The 17702-nt window shown below is 45.5% G+C and overlaps 1 protein-coding gene across 19 annotated transcripts in view; it reads left to right on the top strand.

Annotated features, from left to right (window-relative positions):
* The first annotated feature begins 1652 nt into the window (after positions 1 to 1652).
* Positions 1653 to 17702, top strand: part of LOC118366242 (pleckstrin homology domain-containing family A member 5-like) — a 222493-nt gene continuing 206443 nt past the window's right edge. For 13 of the 19 annotated variants that reach the window (XM_052491924.1, XM_052491926.1, XM_052491929.1 and 10 more), the window contains exons 1-3: positions 1653 to 1845; positions 1957 to 2033; positions 2858 to 2915. In XM_052491924.1, the coding sequence (XP_052347884.1) occupies positions 1754 to 1845; positions 1957 to 2033; positions 2858 to 2915 (227 nt within the window). In that variant the 5' untranslated portion in view covers positions 1653 to 1753. The remainder of the gene's footprint in view (positions 1846 to 1956; positions 2034 to 2857; positions 2916 to 17702) is intronic. The other 6 variants (XM_052491931.1, XM_052491939.1, XM_052491933.1 and 3 more) reach the window with 2 other exon arrangements.

The following is a 17702-nucleotide window of genomic DNA, read 5'->3' as shown; positions in this document are numbered from 1 at the left end:
AGCTCCACAGCAAAAATGTCTGAGTCACAGTCAAACAGAATATTGTAAACAGTGACCACATCCAAGGCCACAGGCACCCTCGCACATAAGTACGTGTCACACACACACACACACTCAAACAAAACCCTTCCCCTACACACACATACCCACCGCCTGTGCTACATTTCCGTACTAATGACCGTTGACAGAAACCAGAGCAGCGTTTGAAACGTTTTCATCATGTTTGTTTTGTGGCTCCCTCCCTCACTCCCTGCAGCAGATCCCCATATAGCCCCAGCCCCGCTTGGCTCTGGCGTCTGGTGTAGTCTAACATCTCCCCACTTGTGATACCCAGGGGAGAGGAGAAGGTAATCACCAGCAGCATTGCATTCCATCCTCCTGTCCCACTGCCATATCTACACTGGAAAGTTAAACACACTGGGAGATACATGATTTACATATAGCTGAAGTTACTAGCTAGTTAATGTATTTATTTACATGATTGACCTTTTACATTATTAGTCCATGTATTCATTGAATGATTCGCATTTCTTATTGTGCAAATCACTGTACTTAGAGCAAATATTGTTTTCATTTGATGTGCTAAACAGTTTGTTTTTAATAAGTAAGTCACAGTAGTTATTAAACTGTATGCTGTTGCACAAGTTACTCAACAGATATGTTTTGCCTCCAACCTAGAAGGTCTTATAACAGTCTCCTCTGACACACAAATCTACACTAATCTGCTAAACCCCCTTGGACATAAGGATTACTAATTGGATGAATTTAGTGGTGAGTTCACAAGGCCAGGGGGCCTGAGGGGTGGGTAGACGTTCCCCTTCTCAGACAACATATCCAGGATCAGCTTACCCTCCCCAAATCCTAGCCTTAACCATTACGGAGGTGGAACAGCAAACTGACCCAAGATCAGTATCTAGTTGGTATCCTTTTGATTGGCATTGGCTTGGACAATGGACATTCTCATTTTCATGTTTTCATTTATGCAGTTATTTTTTGACAGTTTAATCTCCTATGTGTGGTGTTGGCATCCTGGCATCACCTCTGCATTGTGTTTTCACCATCTTTTCGTGTATGACACACACACGCATAATGTACACGCAACCACTCATGCATACACACACTTGCACTTCTACACTCGCATACATGCACCCATTCACACACACATGCATCCAATCTACTCGGGACCCTCTGCTCTGTCTGAACTATAGAGAGGGGGTGAGGGGAGGGCTAAGGAGGGGGAGGGAGAAGGATTTATAGACAGCTGAACCATGCAGTGAGGTACAAGGTTGACCTGGGAGGGCATGTGTGATAATACGGAACAGTACAGACGGACCATTCATGTAAGGTTTAACACACACTCGCAGGATGAGTATTCTATTGGTGAATACAGTAGCCCCAGGCTACAAGGACATTATTTATGAATTTATATATTACTCAATGCCATATCTAATTAATTGTGACATGAGAAATTGAATTTCACATCTTTAGAATATAAATAACTGAGGTTGGATATTATTTGGAATCATAGGCTTGCTCTAGGCTATTTTACGCTAGTGTTTATGCTCCTTGGTATGCACGTTCAAAACATAATTTGTTTCAATAAAAGTTTTGAAAACAAGGTGAAAACAGGAGACCTCTACCATGCAAGCACGCTCCCGCCCCACAGAGGTTCCCCGCGCCCAGTTGCTTAGGGTTTCCGAGTACGCGCCCACGGCACGGATACGCGCACTCCAGTCTCCGTCCTCTGCTAGACATGGCGGCGGATCTAAACCCAGACTGGCTCTCCTGCCTTCCTTCTTCTTGGAGTTATGGGGTTGCTCGGGACGGAAGGATATTCTTCATCAAGTAAATATTCTCAGGATACGGCGCATGGAAGTGAATTGGCTTTGTTTCGACGCGTTTGTTTATGTCTGTGTTATTTGCGTGTTCACCTTCTCCCCGTTTCTTACCCAACAGTGAAGAAGCCAAGAGTACGACCTGGCTTCATCCCGTCACCGGAGAGGCCGTCATAACGGGGCACAGAACAACCCCAGGTAAAAACGGTTCGCATCGAACTCTTCCAATCGTTACATACGGCAAGAGTCTCGGTTTTAAATGGTTTCATAAACCACCGAGAAACGTTGAGCGAAGACTCCCTGTCGCAAGCAACAGCCGCCTGCCCTTCTCTCCTCTGCGCTCAGACCATCAAGTTGAGCCGCCAATTAATGTCACCTAGGCATTGCGACAGAGTTGTTGAAAGTTCGGTCACGTAGGCATTCACATTCATAAACAAAGAAGTTAGTTTCTTTAGTTAATTTTTTTACATTATTGTTTGCAACTTGCCATGGTTGTAGACTAAACTGTAAGGCTTAAGCCCGTAGCGTGGGCACTGGGCAGTTATTTTGTAACCATTGTAACAACAGCTGTTGATAAAATGATAACATGAAACATTGATGCGTAACTCGCTACAAATGTTGAATGCAACAAATGTTTTGTATTGCTGTGAACATGACTTCGGATAAGGATGTTATTGTTACCATTCCATATCCATTGCATTAGAGAGAAGACATCGTGCGCGGAATGCATAGATCCTCACACTGTCAATGCCCAGGAAGCTGGTTTTTACAATCTCACGCCTATCAATACAATATGTTGAATAACGGATACGAATAGAAATGACGACGAGGCTATTCGATCATCCTTACTAGGCTATGTCATTTATGGATAGCATATCGGTAGGCTGTATATATTGCGTAAGGGGAACGGTATTTTCGGTCACGCGCAGATCTCTGCTTGTATCAGCCGCTTGTGTGTGTTGCGATGTATTTCTCTCGTAGCCTATTCATTACCCCCCATGCCCCTTCTCTTTCCCGCATAGATTTACCAACGGGATGGGAGGAGGGATATACGTTCGAAGGAGCCCGCTGCTTCATCAAGTAAGTTGGATTTGTCAAAGCCACCGCGCTTTATGGAAACACTTTAAATTTGTCCCCCTCCTGTCGCTGGCAGTCTGCTTTGTTTTTGACGGCAGTTGACATTTTCAGATTCTCTCCCACTGCCACTCTGGAGTGTTCAGTCAAGATCTCCTCCACATCCCCTTCTTATGAACACACACACACACAGTTCCAGGTTCTCGTTTTTCCTCCTGTCTGTGGTGGAGTTTGACAAGCCAGTGTGACTCACAGCTCTCAGCTGAACAGGCTTTACTTGTTGAGGCCTCCTTCCCTCAGACAGGACGCTGCCAGACTGGCGTGTACTTGCAACAGAGACACTACATTATTACACCCCTAAAAATCGGCTTAGGGTTTGTTGCACAGTCACATTTGGGTTGATAAGTCAGTGTTTGAAGAAACACGTGTATGTACAGTTTTAAGCCTGGCATTGCTATTCAGTTGTCTTTCCTTCACCACTCTCTCTTCCGATTCTCTGCTATGGCCATTTGGAGAGTAGCAACTGAGCTAATAGCATGTGCTTTAGATGGGTCCACTAACTGGAGTGTGTTTTGTATCTCAAGGCATACATACTGTACCGCTGTGCTGTGAATTAGTGTGTGTTTATAGTGCCACTGTTTCCTCTCCCTCTTCCACAAGTATTATTGTGGCACACTGCTGATGGCATGGACTCAAGTTGGACCGTAGGCTGAAGGAATGGAATTGGCTGAATCACTGTCACATTTCTAGATGGGATATCTTTCTGAGACGCAAAGAGCAGCATTTTGGACTGAGAAGAATTTTGTCCAGTTTATGTTTTGGACAGCGTTGCATTGGCAGTGCATGGTGTGCTATTTTGCAATTTGCATTGCCTGTGATTTCTGAAATTCTTCTCAATTTCCTTGCTGGTCAGCCCATGTATTGGGCCGTTATGCAGACCTTATGCCCTCCACGTCCCCTATGCCCTCCTTCATCCCGGAAGGAACTTGATGCCCTTTGATTTAGGATTCATGTCCCTCTTTTCTCTCTGGTGTTGAGAGGGTCCCATAGGGATCCAGACAGTGGGCTGCTGCAGGAGGGTGTGTGTGTGTGTCACAATCCAGCCTGTGTCCTCGTGACACCCGTTAATTCACAGGGGGATTCTTCTCTCTGTTCCCCTTTGTCCTAGTGTACCTGGAGACGGAACCAATCCGAAGAGGCTTGTTTGACGTTTCCTCCTCTGTTTCAGTTAACGCTCCCTAGAGTCAGTGCCCTACCTAGGGCACACTCCCTGAAGTACACTAGTTCACAGTGGCTGGCCAGCCTGAACAGCTACCCTAGTGTACCGTAACCCTGTATACACTCTAAGCCCTTTGACTCAGACTCTGAACGCATGACCGAGCTAAACCTACTGAGGACTATGGAAGTGTCTCCCCCACGCCTCCCATCAGGCGAAAACATAGTCATTCAGTCCTCTACCTCCCACTGAGATTTTATTTCTTTTTTCTGGTCATTAAAATGACTTGTGTCAAAAACCGTCCCATTTCTTTCAGTATCCACCCTGGCTGGCCATGACTTTCAGTATCCACCCTGGCTGGCCATGACTTTCAGTATCCACCCTGGCTGGCCATGACTTTCAGTATCCACCCTGGCTGGCCATGACTTTCAGTATCCACCCTGGCTGGCCATGGCTGGCCATGACTTTCAGTATCCACCCTGGCTGGCCATGACTTTCAGTATCCACCCTGGCTGGCCATGACTTTCAGTATCCACCCTGGCTGGCCATGACTTTCAGTATCCACCCTGGCTGGCCATGACTTTCAGTATCCACCCTGGCTGGCCATGACTTTCAGTATCCACCCTGGCTGGCCATGACTTTCAGTATCCACCCTGGCTGGCCATGACTTTCAGTATCCACCCTGGCTGGCCATGACTTTCAGTATCCACCCTGGCTGGCCATGACTTTCAGTATCCACCCTGGCTGGCCATGACTTTCAGTATCCACCCTGGCTGGCCATGACTTTCAGTATCCACCCTGGCTGGCCATGACTTTCAGTATCCACCCTGGCTGGCCATGACTTTCAGTATCCACCCTGGCTGGCCATGACGTAACAAATAAGACGTCGGCATGACGTGGCTTCAACTAGCTAATATTGCCCACTGGAATATTGCTGTTGTGGTTGAGGCCTTTAATGACCTCCCTGATGTGTCTCACCTCTGTGTGTCACGCTGGCGTCTACAGTATTACCTCAGCAGCAGGTGGAAGGCTGCCAGACATGAGGAATGGTACAGCTCATTTATTATTCCTGGGCTGTGTGGAGTCGCAGAGGGGCTGACTCTAAAGGACGGACACACACACTTTACAGATCCCATTCATCAACGACCAGGTTGTTTTCACCCAGCATCTTTAATTCACTTATCCCTCTCTCCCTTTAGCCTTCAGATCATTTCTGCACTGGCGCACACAGTATGGCTGCGTCCCAAATGGCCCCTATCTATTTGCTCTGGTCAAAAGTAGTGCACTATAGAGGGAAAAGGGTGCCATTTGGGACCTGAGGAGGGAGGGACCTGCTGGGAGAGCAGATGTATACACTTAGAACAAATGAAGAACCTACACACAGCAAATGCAGCTTCCAAGTGATTTGATATACCACTAACCACAATATAGAGAATGTTTCAGCAAGCTGCAATAGCTTCCATAAAGGTGTTTTGGATGTGTAATATTACACACACACTGGACGATTTATGTAGCTCACACAGGTATGCCATCCAAATGGCACCCTATTCCCTATGGGCCCTGGTCAAAAGTAGTACACTCTATAGGGAACATTTGGGATGCAGCCCAGGAGTGGCAGAGAAAGCTGGATAAGGAGCCATGTTTAAGACATGCAGTGTGGATTCATTTCACTCTCCCTCCCCTGCTTCCCACGCTGGTTTCTTGAAGTGAGAGGAGGAGGAAGGCGGAATGAACGAGAATAGGGAAATGGTTGGAGGATATGTGGAGGATATGACCTGTAGCTGACACTTGGAGTGTAGTTGGGGGGTGGGTAGGCAAAGAGACCTAGTGAGACAGCCTTGGTAGACAGACAAGGCTGTGTATGTGTGTGCTGCAGTCCTTTCCTCTGGCTTAGTTTGGCAGCTGGGGGAGTGCTTGGGGAATCCTGCAAAATAAACAGTCAGAGAAACATGGCCTGCTCCCCTTCTTCTCCATACCCACTGGTGAATACTGCCCTCCCATTGGAGGTGGAGGCTCTAGGCCTGCCTCTTTAACTCCGATCAAGTTTTGGTGCTTAGGGGTGTGTGTGTGTGGAGCCTACAGACGAGGCCACGAAGCAACATTAAGGAGACGTGACATAGCTAGCGGTCTCAGCTTTGCTGCAGCACTCTCCATAGTGGAATTCTCCACAGGCTGTGTTAATGAAACGAGATGTGTTGTGAATCTAGATGCACCCTAAGGATTGGAGTTTCAATTTGAGAATGATTTTGCGAAGGACTGATGGCGAGAAAGGTTTCTGTTTTGTCAGGCTAAATAGAGCAATCTGATAGAGGTGAGTGGAGCGGGAGATGTAGAACGAGAGATTGAGAAAACAAAAGAAAGCGAATCTAAAAAAGAGATATGGGCAGAGGGGGACATAGATGGATAGAGAGAGGTTAGTGTGAGAGAGCTTTTTGAATTGGATAAGAGCTGGGAATAGGCTTCTAGCTGTCAGGAGGAGATGCAGGTGTTTCCACCGGGATACAACAGCCGATCAACTTTTCCTGGACATCTGTCAGCAGTGTGTGTACGTTTTGTGTCCACACTCATTTCCACCTCTGGGATCATGTGAGCTGTGGTTGAAGTAGGGACAGATCTATAAGTGGGTCGCTGGCTGGGTGGAGTTGCTACACTGATGAAAGGCTTCCTGTCTCGTTCGCTCTCACTCGCTCTTGCTCTAGCTCGGTCTCATCAGTGGGAGACTAGAGTAAGAATGGTCTAACATTTCTACTGCTGATTGTTGCGACACTCGCAGGTGATGACAGCCCCTTGTCAAAGCTGTTGATTCACTGGAGACACCATCAACACTGCATTTCAGCAACTCTGTCCTATTGCTCTTCCTCTTCCTCCCTAAACACAACACGCCTCTGGTTCCACACCATAAGCCACTAATGAACGACGCCACCTGCAGTGAACACAAGTGAGTTTAATTTTCTGCTTACAGTAAGCTGTGAAAAGGCTGTTAGTCAATCAATCTTATTTTATAAAGCCATTTTTACATCGGCAGCCAAAACCCCCCAGCCAAAACCTCCAAACAGCAAGCGATGTAGAAGCACACTGTACGGTACATCCCAAATGGCACCCTATTCCCTATATAGTGTACTACTTTTGACGAGCACTATGGGCCCTGTTCCAAATTAGGACACCGTATAGGGATTAGGCTGCCTTTTGATATGTGTCCATTGTGTTTGGCTGTGCTGCAACAGTTATTACTGAGTCCTATTCAGGGGCACTGCTGCACTGCATACCTTAGTCTGTGGTGGTACTATGGTGGAGTATACATCTTCAACTTGAACTCTTGAGTTATTACGACTGGCCATATCTATGAGTGAGTGATCTGTCAGTATCTGAGATATCATTGACCTGATTTACCACTAACCTCCCCCTCCAAAGCCAGGGCTCAGTGCAAAGCCTGCTTGTGTTCAATCCAAAAATGGGAGAACCTACAGACTGGGTAAGCTCACTGGTTAGTGTGGTGAAAAAGAAAGGCGATCTCAGGATATGTCTAGACCCGTGAGATCTCAACAAAGCAATCAAGAGAGAGCATTTCAAGTTGCCAACCAGAGAAGAGATAATGTCGCAGTTTGCTGAAGCAAAGTTGTTCAGTAAGTTTGATGCCTCATCAGGATTCTGGCAAATGAAGCTAGATGATACAAGCTCAAGGCTATGCACATTCAACACACCTGAGGGCAGGTACAGATTTCATATGGGATTCTCTCAGCGCCAGAGGTCTACCACAAGACAATCCACATGATCTTTGAGCGCATTCCAGGGGTGGAGACTATGATGGATGACATCATCGTCTGGGGGTCCACAAAAGAAGAACACAATGCGAGAGTGAGACAAGTGCTGGACCTGACACGGAAAGTCAACCTAAAACTAAACAAAGACAAATGTGAGTTTGGTGTGAAGACACTTACCTTCGTGGGAGATGTACTTTCAGAGGACGGAGTCAAACCAGACCCGAGGAAAACATCAGCCATCAACGACATGGAGTCCCCGAAGAACAAGGACGAGACGCTTCATGGGCATGATGATCGCCTACCTTGCAAAGTTCATACCTCAACTGTCAGCACAGTCAGCACAATCAGTCAGCACAACTGTCAGCACCGAAAATGAATGGGAATGGTCCCATGAACAGGAAAACTGCTTCAAAAACCTGAAGAAGACAATCACAGAAGAGCCAGTGCTCAGGTTATATGATCCAGAGAAAAGCACAAGGATTTCTGCAGACGCGTCACAGTTTGGCCTGGGAGCAGTTCTTCTGCAACAGAATGACGACACATGGCAACCCCGTCGCTTATGCGTCCAGAACCTTGATAGGCGCAGAGACAAAGTTTGCACAAATAAGGTTTCACCAATACGTCTACGGACGAGACTTCGAAGTAAAAACCGACGACAAACCATTGGTGTCAATCATGTCTAAGCCACTGAATGATTGTCCAATGAGAATCCAGAGAATGTTGATCAGACTGCAAAAGTATGATGTGAAGATGATCTATACCCCGGGAAAGTTCATGTTCGCCGCCGACACTCTTTCTCGAGCAGTCGACAAGAAGGAGAGCTTCGACACACAGAAAAACACTGAGTTTCAGGCCTACGTCGACATGATCGTAGCATCACTTCCTGTTTCTTCTGAGAGAATGGAGCAGATCAAAAAAGAGACCGCAGCTGACCAATCAATGACAGAGTTGAAAGAAACAACACTAATAGGATGGCCTGCACAGAAAAACAACTGTCCAAGGAGAATACAGGATTACTGGATGTGCAGAGCAGAGCTCACCGTTGTGGATGACATAGTGTTCAAAGGCTACAAGATTGTCATTCCCATGACAATACGCAAATAAATGCTACAAAAAATACATGAGGGCCACTTGGGTAAGGAAAAATGCAAACGACGAGAACGAGAAGTAATGTACTGGCCAAGAATGAACCAGGAAATCAGCCAGACCACTGCTTCATGTAAACTGTGTTTGACCTACAGGCCAAAGCAACAAGCAGAGCCGCTAATGCCTCATCTAGTATCCAACAGACCCTACTACAGAATTGTCAAAGGTCTGATGAAAAAGGCACACGGTGGAAAGGAGGATTTCCTAAAAATTCTGATCTACCGCAGTGCACCGCTGCAGAACGGACTTTCACCTGCACAAATGTTGATGGGACGTTGCATCAGAACCAACCTACCCATCCGTGAGGACTTGTTAACACCCAGAGGTGCTCACAAAGTCAAACTTGCAAAGGAAAGACAAACAAAAACAGCGACACGACAAAAGTGCAAGACACTTACATGAACTGAAACCTGGAGATCGTGTACGACTCCGAGACATCACTACAGGAACCTGGATGCAGCAAGGGTGTGTTCAGAGAGAAGTTGCACCGCGATCCTATGAGATCCAAACGGCGCATGGATCACAACTGGGTCGAAAAAGAGTGGATCTAAGGCTTTAGCCATTCACTCAAGGGACTGAGGATCATCAGGAGGATACTGCTGAAGTGTCAAATGCCTTTAGAAATGGACAATTCAGTCAGAACACCCTGACTGACAATGAACGCTGTCCAACTGTTTCAGAAAGCACTTCAGCAGAACGACCAAAAAGGACTGTCAGAGCCCCTGAAAGGCTTATTGAGAATTGATAAACAATTAAAAAAAGGGGCACCTGGACTGAATGTTTGGTTAAAGACGAGAAGGTAATGGCCAACATTTAGTCCAGTCACTCAGCTCAACGCTCGTATGACTGGTGTTGGATTCGGGTTCAGTTATCTGGGTGCAACTCAGGATGGTGAATGTACTGCTAGTTCATTCTACAGCAATTGCTAGATTAATGGATGAGGATATGCCTTGTTTTGGATGGCCCAATAGAGGGAGAGAGGATTAGTCGCAGTTCCTATTGGCCCAGACGTGATTAATCAGACTATGGTAATCAGTAGTGTGTGTGTGTGTTAAGTGTGCATGTACCAAGGCTGTTGAAAATGTGAGGGGCTCCCCAGGTCTGCCACTGCACTTATGCATACAGCTGGTTAGAGAGAGAGAGAGAGAGAGAGATTGCGCAAGAGAGTAGGAAGAGAGTGAGAGCAAGAGACCCTCACTGTCTCCACATGCAGTAACTTTAAGTGAAAGCCTTTCCTCACTGCTCTGTTCTTTCCTCTGCAATGCTCCATAGAATGGCCTTCCCTGCTGTGTCTGTCAATAGCATGCTTAAAGGTGTGTGTGTGCGTGTGTGCATGCCTACTGCATTAACATCGAATAGCGCTCGCGCTATGCAACTTTTCAGCGAAGTTAGGAACCAATATACACAGGCAGTTAGGAAAGCTAAGGCTAGCTTTTTCAAACTGAAATGTGCATCCTGTAGCACAAACTCCAAAAAGTTCTGGGACACTGTAAAGTCCATGGAGAATAAGAGCACCTCCTCCCAGCTGCCCACTGTGCTGAGGCTAGGAAGCACTGTCACCACCGATAAATCCACGATAATTGAGAATTTCAATAAGCATTTTTCTACGGCTGGCCATGCTTTCCACCTGGCTTCCCCTACCCCGGTCAACAGCTCTGCACCACTACAGCAACTTTCCCAAGCCTCCCCCATTTCTCCTTCACCCAAATCCAGATAGCTGATGTTCTGAAAGAGCTGCAAAACCTGGACCCCTACAAATCAGCCGGGCTAGACAATCTGGACCCTCTCTTTTTAAAATTATCCGCTGCAATTGTTACAACCCCTATTACTAGCCTGTTCAACTTCTCTTTCGTATCGTCTGAGATCCACAAAGATTGGAAAGCTGCCGCGGTCATCCCCCTCTTTAAAGGGGGAGACACTCTAGACCCAAACTGTTACAAATATCTATCCTACCCTGCCTTTCTAAGGTCTTCGAAAGCCAAGTTAACAGATCACCCACCATTTCGAATCCCAATATTTCAAATTGGAGGGCCTGTTGTGTGGACCTCTGTCAGTTTCTATGACAGGGTTCAATTCTCGGGCCGACTCTTTTCTCTGTGTACATCAATGATGTTGCTCTTGCTGCTGGTGATTCTCTGATCCACCTCTACTCAGACGACACCATTCTATGTACTTCTGGTCCTTTGGACACTGTTAACAAATCTCCAAACGAGCTTCAACACCATACAACACTCCTTCCGTGGCCTCCAACTGCTAAACTAAAACGAAATGCATGCTCTTCAACCGATCGCTGCCCGCACCTACCTGCCTGTCTAGCATCACTATTCTGGACGGTTCTGACTATGTGGACAACTACAAATACCTAGGTGTTTGGTTAGACCGTAAACTCTCCTTCCAGACTCACATTAAGCATCTCCAATCCCAAATAAAATCTAGAATTTGCTTTGTATTTCAGAACAAAGCATCCTTCACTCATGCTGCCAAACATACCCTCGTTCAACTGACTATCCTACCGATCCTTGACTTCGGCGATGTCATTTACAAAATAGCCTCCAACACTCTACTCAGCAAATTGGATGCAGTCTATCACAGTGCCATCCGTTTTGTCACCAACGCCCCATATACTACCCACCACTGTGACCTGTATGCTGTCGTTGGCTGGTCCTCACTTCATATTCGTCACCAAACCCACTGGCTTCAGGTCATATATAAGTCTTTGCTAGGTAAAGCCCCACCTTATCTCAGCTCACTGGTCACCATAGCAGCACCCACCCATAGCACGCGCTCCAGCAGGTATATTTCACTGGTCAGCCCCAAAGCCAATTCCCCCTTTGGCTGCCTTTCCTTCCAGTTCTCTGCTGCCAGTGACAGGAACAAATTGCAAAAATCACTGAAGCTGGAGACTCATATCTCCCTCACTAACTTTACGCATCAGCTGTCAGAGCAGCTTACAGATCAGATCATTGAACCTGTACATAGCCCATCTGTAAATAGCCCATCTGTAAATAGCCCATACCACTACCTCATCCCCATATTGTAGTAATTATTTTTTTCTCTTTTGCACCCCAGTATCTCTACTTGCACATTCATCTTCTGCACATCTATCATTCCAGTGTAAATTGTAATTACTTCACCCCCATGGCCTATTTATTGCCTTACCTCCCAAATCTTACCTTATTTGCTCACACTGTATATAGAATTTTCTATTGTGTTATTGACTGTACGTTTGTTTATTCCATGTGTAACTCTGTTGTTTGTGTCGCACTGCTTTGCTTTATCTTGGCCAGGTCGCAGTTGTAAATGAGAACTTGTTCTCAACTAGCCTAACTGGTCAAATAAAGGTGAAATAAAATAAATACCTGTGTGCGTTGGTTTGTTTGCATACTTTGCTCAATAATTTAGTCTGTTCACCTCGCTACCTTCCAGTGATCATGTCCAATTTCATTGACGTGTCCCCTCTGCACTGTCCCCACTGCACATGTAATGTCCTGAGTACTGCTGTCCGTCAGGACACGAAGGCTGTATTGACACAGGCAGCCCAATTCAGCTTTTCTTTCCACTAATTGGTATTTTGACCAATCACATCAGATCTATTCACATCAGATTTTTTCCAGAGCCGATCTGATTGGTCAAAATACCAATTAGTGAAAAAAAGATCAGAATTGGGCTGCTTGTGTAAATGCAGCCAAAGTCTTGTTTACTTACTAGTGACCAGACATGGAGGGATGTGAGCCAGTGCCAGATACATGTTTACATTCTGTACTCAGAGGAGGATTGGCCCCAGGGACTCCCGTTTAGGATAACCTATTGTAGAGCCAGGCTAGGATCAGGACAACTTGTCTGACCATGTGGAAACAAATACTCTTATCAAATCAAATTTGATTTGTCATATACACATGGTTAGTAGATGTTAATGCGAGTGTAGCGAAATGCTTGTGCTTCTTGTTCTGACAATGCAGTAATAACCAACGTGTAATCTAACCTAACAATTCCACAACTACTACCTTATACACACAAGTGTAAAGGGATAAAGAATATGTACATAAAGGTATATGAATGAGTGATGGTACAGAACGGCATAGGCAATATGCAGTAGATGGTATAGAGTACAGTATATACATATGAGATGAGTAATGTAGGGTATATAAACATAAAGTGGAATAGTTTAAAGTGGCAAGTGATACATGTATTACATAAAGATGACAAGATGCAGTAGATGATATAGAGTACATTATATACATATACATATGAGATGAGTAATGTAGAGTATGTAAACATATTAAGTGGCATTGTTTAAAGTGGCTAGTGATACATTTTTTCCCATCAATTTCCATTATTAAAGTGGCTGGAGTTGATTCAGTATGTTGGCAGCAGCCACTCAATGTTAGTGGTGGCTGTTTAACAGTCTGATGGCCTTGGGATAGAAGCTGTTTTTCAGTCTCTCGGTCCTTGCTTTGATGCACCTGTACTGACCTCGCCTTCTGGATGATAGCGGGGTGAACAGGCAGTGGCTCGGGTGGTTGTTGTCCTTGATGATCTTTATGGCCTTCCTGTGACATCGGGTGGTGTAGGTGTCCTGGAGGGCAGGTAGTTTGCCCCCGGTGATGCGTTGTGCAGACCTCACTACCCTCTGGAGAGCCTTGCGGTTGTGGGCGGAGCAGTTGCCGTACCAGGTGGTGATACAGCCGACAGGATGCTCTCGATTGTGCATCTGTAGAAGTTTGTGAGTGCTTTTGGTGACAAGCCGAATGACAAGCCGACAACCTCAGGAGGCTGAAGAGGCGCTGCTGTGCCTTCTTCACAACGCTGTCTGTGTGGGTGGACCAATTCAGTTTGTCCGTGATGTCTACGCCGAGGAACATAAAACTTACTACCCTCTCCACTAATGTCCCGTCGATGTGGATAGGGGGGTGTTCCCTCTGCTGTTTCCTGAAGTCCACAATCATTTCCTTTGTTTTATTGACATTGAGTGTGATGTTATTTTCCTGACACCACACTCCGAGGGCCTTCACCACCTCCTTGTAGGCCGTTTCGTCGTTGTTGGTAATCAAGCCTACCACTGTAGTGTCGTCCACAAACTTGATGATTGAGTTGGAGGCGTGCATGCCATGCAGTCGTGGGTGAACAGGGAGTACAGGAGAGGGCTCAGAACGCACCCTTGTGGGGCCCCAGTGTTGAGGATCAGCGGGGTGGAGATGTTGTTACCTAACCTTACCACCTGGGGCCGGCCGGGGTCGAGACCCAGGGTCTCGAGGTTGATGACGAGTTTGGAGGGTACTATGTTGTTAAATGCTGAGTTGTAGTTGAACAGCATTCTCACATAGGTATTCCTCTTGTCCAGATGGGTTAGGGCAGTGTGCAGTGTGGTTGCGATTGCTTCGTCTGTGGACCTATTGGTGCGGTAAGCAAATTGGAGTGGGTCTAGGGTGTCAGGTAGGGTGGAGGTGATATGGTCCTTGACTAGTCTCTCAAAGCACTTCATGATGTCTGAATTGAGTGCTACGGGGCGGTAGTCGTTTAGTGTAGTTACCTTAGCTTTCTTGGGAACAGGAACAATGCTGGCCCTCTTGAAGCATGTGGGAACAGCAGACTGGGATAAGGATTGATTGAATATGTCCTATGCTAATGCTAATAGTGTTATTAAAATCGCAACATTTGTTTTGTATCAGTGATGTGGAAAGTATGCGAGTCTCGGCTCTTTCCGGCGACTTATTGGAAATTGAAATGTTTTGCCTGATTCTAATAAACTGTTTTATAGAATATAGCTTTACGTTCTTTGAATTAGGGAATTATATCCTCTAATACACTTTGATCCACTCAATCATTCTCCCTCTCTAATCTCTCTGTGACAACAGACACTCATTTCTTAGGAGCGATGATAAGAAAACACTTGGGTACCGTGATCTCTCATCTGCACAAACAGAAGGTCATCTGCTACTGAACAAATACAAGATAATGTTTGAGTCCTTAGTTGTTGTGGAGAACCAGACCTTACCGACCTGTTCGTTGAGCTGCGAGCGCTGATCCGCCATGATCACACGAGGCTGCTGTCTTAATCATGCGTTTCAGTAGAGGAGCGTGAGTCTGAGGCATGATCTGTTTTTAAAGGTCCCGTGACTACAGATGAGGATGTGAACTGAAGGTGAACACTGCTATTGGAGGGTTTTTGTTTAATCTTCTTATCTCAGGATGAAGTCTTTACTATTTGACTGTTTTTTTGATGTACAGTGCCTTGCGAAAGTATTCGGCCCCCTTGAACTTTGCGACCTTTTGCCACATTTCAGGCTTCAAACATAAAGATATAAAACTGTATTTTTTTGTGAAGAATCAACAACAAGTGTGACACAATCATGAAGTGGAACGACATTTATTGGATATTTCAAACTTTAACAAATCAAAAACTGAAAAATTGGGCGTGCAAAATTATTCAGCCCCCTTAAGTTAATACTTTGTAGCGCCACCTTTTGCTGTGATTACAGCTGTAAGTCGCTTGGGGTCGCTTGGGGTATGTCTCTATCAGTTTTTCACATCGAGAGACTGAATTTTTTCCCATTCCTCCTTGCAAAACAGCTCGAGCTCAGTGAGGTTGGATGGAGAGCATTTGTGAACAGCAGTTTTCAGTTCTTTCCACAGATTCTCGATTGGATTCAGGTCTGGACTTTGACTTGGCCATTCTAACACCTGGATATGTTTATTTTTGAACCATTCCATTGTTGATTTTGCTTTATGTTTTGGATCATTGTCTTGTTGGAAGACAAATCTCCATCCCAGTCTCAGGTCTTTTGCAGACTCCATCAGGTTTTCTTCCAGAATGGTCCTGTATTTGGCTCCATCCATCTTCCCATCAATTTTAACCATCTTCCCTGTCCCTGCTGAAGAAAAGCAGGCCCAAACCATGATGCTGCCACCACCATGTTTGACAGTGGGGATGTGTGTTCAGGGTGATGAGCTGTGTTGCTTTTACGCCAAACATAACGTTTTGCATTGTTGCCAAAAAGTTCAATTTTGGTTTCATCTGACCAGAGCACCTTCTTCCACATGTTTGGTTTGTCTCCCAGGTGGCTTGTGGCAAACTTTAAACGACACTTTTTATGGATATATTTAAGAAATGGCTTTCTTCTTGCCACTCTTCCATAAAGGCCAGATTTGTGCAATATACGACTGATTGTTGTCCTATGGACAGAGTCTCCCACCTCAGCTGTAGATCTCTGCAGTTCATCCAGAGTGATCATGGGCCTCTTGGCTGCATCTCTGATCAGTCTTCTCCTTGTATGAGCTGAAAGTTTAGAGGGACGGCCAGGTCTTGGTAGATTTGCAGTGGTCTGATACTCCCTCCATTTCAATATTATCGCTTGCACAGTGCTCCTTGGGATGTTTAAAGCTTGGGAAATCTTTTTGTATCCAAATCCGGCTTTAAACTTCTTCACAACAGTATCTCGGACCTGCCTGGTGTGTTCCTTGTTCTTCATGATGCTCTCTGCGCTTTTAACGGACCTCTGAGACTATCACAGTGCAGGTGCATTTATACGGAGACTTGTTTACACACAGGTGGATTGTATTTATCATCATTAGTCATTTAGGTCAACATTGGATCATTCAGAGATCCTCACTGAACTTCTGGAGAGAGTTTGCTGCACTGAAAGTAAAGGGGCTGAATAATTTTGCACGCCCAATTTTTCAGTTTTTGATTTGTTAAAAAAGTTTTAATGTTGTTCCACTTCATGATTGTGTCCCACTTGTTGTTGATTCTTCACAAAAAAATACAGTTTTATATCTTTGTTTGAAGCCTGAAATGTGGCAAAAGGTCGCAAAGTTCAAGGGGGCCGAATACTTTCGCAAGGCACTGTAGGTCTAGTTGTTTCATCCGATGTATTTCTATGGTACACAGCGAGAAGAGCTCTGCATTGCTTTGTCTGGTGGTGTTACTGCAAAGAGGAGCAGACTGTTGTTTTACCTCTACGATCAGTCTGCAGCATTGGGAGGATTGAACACTGCTCAGAAACATTTGATAATGACCTCACTGCACCAAAAGCAACATGGGGATCGGATCATTAGCCCAATTTATCACCCAACTCTAATCCTTGTCAATACAGATATTCTCTGGTGTAAGTGGTAACTGAAAAGCAGAATGAATCTAAATTCCCAGTTGTGGCTCTATTAGATTAGGAAGAGGCTTCAAAGGAGGAGTCTGGAGGAATGGTGGAGGACTGACCTTGTGTAGCGTCTCATGAGAACCTATGTGGCTGTAGGGCAGCTTTTCTCCCACTCAGGACAAACACACACATGCTCACACTCTCACACAAAGACATAAGGCTAAGGGATCAGTCCAATAATAGGGTATTAGATCATAATAATGGTGCCATTATATGATGGCCTGTTATTATCATTATAATAATAGTGTAATGCGTCATAATATAGGTAATAGAGATGCCACGGTTTACCCAACCATGGGCTGTTGTTCCCACCCATGGGACTCTGACTCTATATTGGTTACACAGACTCTTGGCCTCCCATTCTAACCACCTCTCGCCGGCTTTGTATTCATGTTACTTGATGTAATTGCTGTACAATGTGATTTTGTTGCCATCTAATGTACATTCAAATGTCATAAATCAACACTTCAGAGCTCTTCCTGTCCTCTGCCGTGCCCTGGTTGTTTTACTGCTGATG

The sequence above is a fragment of the Oncorhynchus keta genome, chromosome 33 (assembly GCF_023373465.1).
Source record: "Oncorhynchus keta strain PuntledgeMale-10-30-2019 chromosome 33, Oket_V2, whole genome shotgun sequence".
NCBI classification, from domain to species: Eukaryota; Metazoa; Chordata; class Actinopteri; order Salmoniformes; family Salmonidae; genus Oncorhynchus; species Oncorhynchus keta.
The sequence above is the reverse complement of the archived record's forward strand: the minus strand, read 5'-3'. Positions and strand labels throughout refer to the sequence as shown.